This window comes from Brassica oleracea, chromosome C3, assembly GCF_000695525.1.
Source record: "Brassica oleracea var. oleracea cultivar TO1000 chromosome C3, BOL, whole genome shotgun sequence".
Lineage (NCBI taxonomy): Eukaryota > Viridiplantae > Streptophyta > Magnoliopsida > Brassicales > Brassicaceae > Brassica > Brassica oleracea.
Genome location: NC_027750.1, coordinates 5,840,273 through 5,846,298, shown reverse-complemented (window position 1 = coordinate 5,846,298; position 6,026 = coordinate 5,840,273). Strand labels below are relative to the sequence as shown.

The 6,026-nt window shown below is 35.0% G+C and overlaps 1 protein-coding gene across 2 annotated transcripts; it reads right to left on the bottom strand.

Annotated features, from left to right (window-relative positions):
• Nucleotides 1-2,731: 2,731 nt before the first annotated feature.
• Nucleotides 2,732-5,430, bottom strand: LOC106331865 (UDP-galactose/UDP-glucose transporter 5B). 2 transcript variants are annotated; one of them, XM_013770295.1, is made up of 12 exons: nucleotides 5,207-5,430; nucleotides 4,978-5,109; nucleotides 4,778-4,891; nucleotides 4,599-4,691; nucleotides 4,459-4,524; nucleotides 4,274-4,372; nucleotides 4,098-4,177; nucleotides 3,898-4,010; nucleotides 3,639-3,727; nucleotides 3,322-3,408; nucleotides 3,184-3,252; nucleotides 2,732-3,071 (listed from the first exon to the last, which is right to left on the bottom strand). In XM_013770295.1, exons 2-12 carry the CDS (start codon nucleotides 5,083-5,085, stop codon nucleotides 2,952-2,954), a joined length of 1,038 nt encoding a protein of 345 aa, XP_013625749.1. In that variant the 5' UTR covers nucleotides 5,086-5,109; nucleotides 5,207-5,430; the 3' UTR covers nucleotides 2,732-2,951. The 2 variants fall into 2 exon arrangements, with proteins under 2 accessions (XP_013625749.1, XP_013625750.1); XM_013770296.1 differs by having other exon boundaries at nucleotides 4,978-5,105; nucleotides 5,207-5,377.
• Nucleotides 5,431-6,026: the final 596 nt, after the last annotated feature.

Below are 6,026 nucleotides of genomic sequence, written 5' to 3'. Positions count from 1 at the left end.
TAATTTAAAGTCATTTTAAAAAATTCAAAATATAACATATAAGAAAAAATCTATTTTTTTTATATTATATAGTTAATGTGATTGTTTAAGTTTTTTTAATAATATAAATTTAAACAAAAATGAAGAAAGATGCAAAAATTGTTATCAAATCTTTATTATTCATAATCATTAATTCTCGTATATATGTAAATCATATTAGGTAATTCCGTAGTTTTTATTTAAAGAAAGAATACACATTTCATATATTTTAGGTTAATATAATGTTCTCTAGTGTTATATAATTATGGAATAATGTGACACCATTAGATTAAACTATACTTTATATTAGATGCTCTAGAATTATTTGAAATGAAATTTAGAAGGCATTTAGAGTGCCACCTAGAATTTAGGTTTTTTTTAAATTAATACAAAATTAAGGTTCTAATTTTTCAAATGCTTCTCAATTAATATATAGGGGATTGGTTCTTTAAATTAGTTACAACACCTAATGATATGAATGATAGTACAAATCAACCGACAATCCATTAACTAACAAAAATAAATCAACCGGCGGTTGAATGAAACTGAAGTAACAAAATTCAACGTGATGTAAACATGTAATTATATGCTTGAAGAATATTTATATTATTGGTTTTTTAAGTTAGTTACCACTTAAGTTAAAGATACTATTACTTGTTTTTTTCGTGGACCAGTAAAATAATTTTTAAAAACAGGAAATTAAAAGACAATGAAAAAGAGAGATAATCAAAAGATGATTCAAAAAGTAGCGCGTGAGTCGAGTGGAACTTACAGTCGAGGGATAAAAGCTAAAGCTCCCATGCATTACAAAAAAAAAAACGCATGGTCCTCATTCTCCATGGTCCCTAATAGTGATTTGGAGAAGCATTAGACAAGATTCAAGAGCCGACTCTCTTGAGCACTTGGTTTTGTCTTTGTCCGAATGATACAACAATAAGGTGTTGACCTTACGAAGTTTGACCGTTTGATTACGGGTCTATCGAAATAACCTGTCGAACTTATGGAATATGGATAGTCCACCAAAGACTACTTGTTGTTAAATAAAATATTATCTAATGACTAATTAATCATTAGTTCACTGCTAACGTTAGCAGAAATAATTGATCTTATAATCGTTATTCATGATTTCTGAGATGCTGTCTCTGTTACTATGACGCAAAGATTGATCTCTTGTTGTAAGGTTTTAGTCTTGTAAGTTGTACCAATTCCAATCTATTTTTTTTTTCTTTGTAGATTTTCTCACTTACACTATTCACACTAAAACCAAAAAAGCTGAGAAAGTCTAATCCGATCATAGAGTTTAACATATTGAACTGGTATCGATCTGAATCTAGCCGCATAATCGTATATATTGGTTATAAATGTTGTGTGTGGATCTTGTGTGCTTGTCTTAATCTGGACTGAATCGGTATTGTGGAACAAAGAACTTGATATATGGATCCTAACAAGCTACCCCAAATCACTTGTTTCATGGTCATTCACCTAAGAGCCATTTACTCTATATAACCCTGCTGTTATTGTTTTTCTCTACACACTTTTGAGGATAAAATTCTCACTTTATCCGTGACAACATATATAATATTAATTAAGGAAAGTCCCGTGTACGTGTATATCTTAGTTATATAGTACTCCCACTACTTATACATTAACAATTTGAATTACGTATGCACACATCTCACATGTATAAGAATGACACATACATATAGCCTGTACTATAGGTATTATATACATGTAGTTAAAACCTTCCTTGTATGCGCACCGTTTGACTTTGATTTAGCAATAGTGAGTTTAATGAAACTACGTATCACACAAAACATTGCTTCTAGAAACTTTCCTTGAATGTTACTTGTATTGAAAAACTTGGTTCAAAGAAATATAACTCGTTGTTGCTCAAAAAAAAAAAAAAAAAATATATTACTCGTATATTTGAAGACATTTGTTTTTTTGCTTAAATATTTGAAGACCAAACTGAAAGTTTGTTCACTTGAAAATGATTTTTTTTTTGTCTACGGAATATGTGATGAGATATGAATTATTTTGGAATATATACTTTATTTCAGGGTGTGAATTTTGGACCATTCGTTTCGGCGTCGTCATGTTTACGAATATTTAATTCACCAAGAAAACGTATTTGGTCTCTCTATTTTACTCCATGTTTTTGCTTCATTTTCGGTTATGGTTATGTTATGTCAGATAATGATACCATATTCCAATGCGCACAGTTAGAACATGTTTATTATAAGTCTATTATGTTGGGTTTGTTATCGTAATATAAGATACTAAAAAAGCTAAGAAACGTTTCTTATATCTCTTATTTAAGAGACGTCTCTTAGTTTTTTTAGTTAAAAACTAAGAGACCGTATTTTATATTACGCTAAAAGATCCGATTTAAGAGACCTATAATAAACATGCTCTTAACAAGCTAAGCATATCGCCGATTACCCTCTAGGCCTCTCTACAACAAAATTGTTAAATAACTTCTCTTAACGACTGTCTCTTCGTTTGAAGTATTCAAGTGAGTGTGAAAATTAAGAAAGGTCCACGTAATAAGATTGACGGATACTCCACGGCGTCATCACCATTTAAAACATGTAAGAGAAGACATTATGATGTTTAGTTGTTTACTAGATCTCCATTGAATCATTCTTCTGCTGACCAAACATACTTTGTGAGTTACAAAAATATGATGTAACTTAAGAAGTAACAAAGAAGATAAAGTGCCAAAAAGCTCTGGCCGTTAGGAATCATCGAAACACATGTATATAACATACTACAAGAGAACCAACAAACTTAAATAATTAAGAGACGAAAAGAAATACAGAGAGTCTGACTATATGAATACTAGTTTCAGTTCACTATCAGCTTGTTTTTGTTTTCAGGGTTAAATCAAGAGGAAAAAAGAAAAGAAAACCTCTAACTGGTTGTGAAAGTTCTTAAGAAGAGCTCTCAGGTTTTCCATACTGCGGAAGCTCTGGAGGTGGCGGCGGTTGAGTTTGTGATTTTTTGTTGTTGTTCAGTAAGTTTTTGGCGTATAAAGACCCGAAAACAATGACCTGATCATTGAATGGACTTTGTTAGTCAAAGAATCAGATGTATAACCTTATAGTAATTGGAGTCTTGGAGAGCCCAAGTTCTAGTTTAAATGTCAAAGGATTGAAGGCATACCGATCCAATACATTGCTCCCAGCTAAGCGGATGAGAGAACCAAATGCATGAGAGCATGATGCTTGCAAGCTTTATTAAGAAAGACGGACTGTGTAAGCAATTGAGATGGATTAGTCGGATCTAAGTTTGTTTATTTACCTGTCTTGTTGTCATGATAGCAGCGAACGTTAGAGCACCAAATGTCCTAATGGTGTAAGAGATGAAGAACTGGCTCGCTGTTGCAACCTGCTCATTAGTCTCCGGTAAGTTCAGTGGGAATCAAATAGACAAGAGAAGAAGATCATGATATTTCAATAACTAGATTCAGATTAACAGAATCATTGATTTGTTTGGATTATACTAACTAAATTCATTTATGTTTTAATATATTAATGTCATCTTCTGGAGCTATAAGACTACATGATACTGTGTAATGAGTGAGCAGAAAAAGAGAGGAAACTAAAACTTAAGCTTACAGTGGAAAGCAGAGCGATATCGAGTAGACAATCTCTATGGCGAGAAACAAAATCTACAGCTAGTAGCAAATGGCCTTGCAATACAAGTCCTACAAAAAAAAAAAAAAGATTTTAGAGGATGTAAGCAAAGAGCATGAATTAGACCAGATTGTGATCTGCTTTTTTGAAGTCTTCTTCCTATAGAATCTTCTCGCCGGAAAACGACCAACCAAGAAGGAAAAAGATGACAGTGACAGAAGGAAACAAGTAAGAGTCTCACCAGTGAAGCTGAGAACACAAGAACAAAGTGTTGTGTAGAATATTTGGTTATGTATCTCCATATTATATCCTTTAAACAGTTTGTCTTGGAATGTGCTTGTAAACCCATCAAACCTGTTAGTTAGCCAAATTGCCAAATACACAATCATGATCCAAGACTAATAACATAAACAGTGTAACGAGTGACAATGAAACACATACCCAAGATAACCAGCCATTAGGGAAACACCCCAAACAGTATTTTCCCTTCCCTTATTGTACGGACTAATATCATCTCCTGCCTACAGCTCAGGTTTACATAAACAAAACCTCAGTACATACATCTTACGTAAATGTTCATAGTGACTGATGTACTTTTAGTTAACCGAAGCCTTTACCGGGAAAAGGATAAAGACAGAACAGCCAAGGGTCACCAAAAAAGCCACCAAGTAGTCAAACCCCTTGTACTTTTTCTGCATGATGAGAGTTCCCCATACCTGTACAGAGCACACAGATATAAGAATGGGTGTGTTGCTCAAACTCAAATACACTCTGCTGAAAAAAAAAGAATGCCGCAGCTTACCATGACTGGTATCATTTTGGCACATTTTGCAAGAGTTTGGACAGGGAAGCTCACATACTTGAGAGCCTGGAGACATTACAGAGTGGATATACTAAGTTCACACATAAAGAGTCAGTGGAGGTGAAAGATAAAAGCCCTACCTCATACTGGCATGTTGTGGTTAAGATGTTAGTCACTGAGATAAGGCAATACTTGTAAACCGGAGCTACAGGATCCAAAGCTTTCTTGCTTGCCTACAAAAAAAAAAAAAAAGACAAATAAGGTTGTACAAACTTTGGTAATGAAGGAATAATCATAAACACAAGTTGATATGGTATACCAGTAAAGCACCAGCAGAGACAGCTGAAGTAGTGAGGCGATTGCAGAAAACGAGAAACAGAGAGTACTTAAAGAACTCTTTGTTCAATCCATAAGGAACTCTCATTATCTTCTCCTAACAAATTTACAAAACCCATCAAGAAAGTTATAACCTTTAACCAAAGAACAGAAAGGGTATGTATCATAGCAACGAGACCGGACCTGAAGAACACCGTAGATGACAAGAGTGGACATAATGCCGGAGACGGCGAATACACCTTTCCATAATTTGCTCTCCTTCACTCCGTTTACTGTTTCCGGCTCAGCCATGGCCCATCCACCGTCTCTCACTAGCTACCCAAAACGAATCACATTATACAAAAGCTCAGATTCGTAAATGTAAGCGTATGATGAAACTATCACCTTTGAAGCTCAGAGATTAGAAACTTACACGACGAACGGATACAATACAACGGCCGATCTGACTTGAACAGATTGATATCTCCGGCGACTCTCCGACGCGATCCGATTCAGCTCCACCGTCCTCTCCTCTCCTTTCCTTCAGCACTTTTTTGGATCTTCTAAAGTTGTCTTCTCTGGGGTTCTGTAAGGATCCGCCACGTCAGCACTCGATAATACGCATGTTTTAAAATAACGAGTCAAAATGGTCAACGAGAGACCTTCCAAAGGAACAAGAGGATTAGCCATAAAACAAAAAGAAAGAAGATATGTCATATAATTCTAAACTCTGTTGGAGCAAAACTACCATTTGAAGTTTGGAGCCGTTGGAGGTTTGATTTAGTCTTTCACGTTTGTTAGTTGTTTCAATAATGTCCTATTCTTTAGGACCAAGTAGTTTCCAGTTCTAGTGGTTTAGTTGCGTTAGTTGTTGTTTTATTTCAGGAGCCCTTTGTTTCATTGTAATGCTACTTATAGCTATTGCTTTCAGTTGAATACAATCAGAGTTTCATAAACACAAAACAGAGCATTTGGGATTACAAATTGGTATCAGAGCTCTGTGACCAAACGAGAGAAAAGATGAGTGATGATAAGATGAAGCTTCCGCAGTTTGATGGCCATTGGGACCATTGGAGTGAAGTCATGGAAAACTTCTTCCGAGCCAGAGGGCTATGGAGTCTGATCGAAACCGGCGTTGAAGAACCATCTGCTGCGACTGTACTGACTGCAGAACAAAACCTGCAACTGGAGAGCAACAGAACCAACGATCACAAAGTCAAGCATTATCTCTACCAGAGCATTGACAGAGTGAC

What these genes read in the sequence shown, in the direction of transcription:
- LOC106331865 (XM_013770295.1), bottom strand. Translation starts at nt 5,085, where the DNA reads ATGGCTGAGCCGGAAACAGTAAACGGAGTGAAGGAGAGCAAATTATGG. An exon ending in CTGTCTTTATCCTTTTCCCG is followed by an intron (nt 4,178 to 4,273) that starts GTAAAGGCTTCG and finishes CCTGAGCTGTAG; the next exon opens with GCAGGAGATGATATTAGTCC. An exon ending in ATATCGCTCTGCTTTCCACT is followed by an intron (nt 3,409 to 3,638) that starts GTAAGCTTAAGT and finishes ACTAATGAGCAG; the next exon opens with GTTGCAACAGCGAGCCAGTT.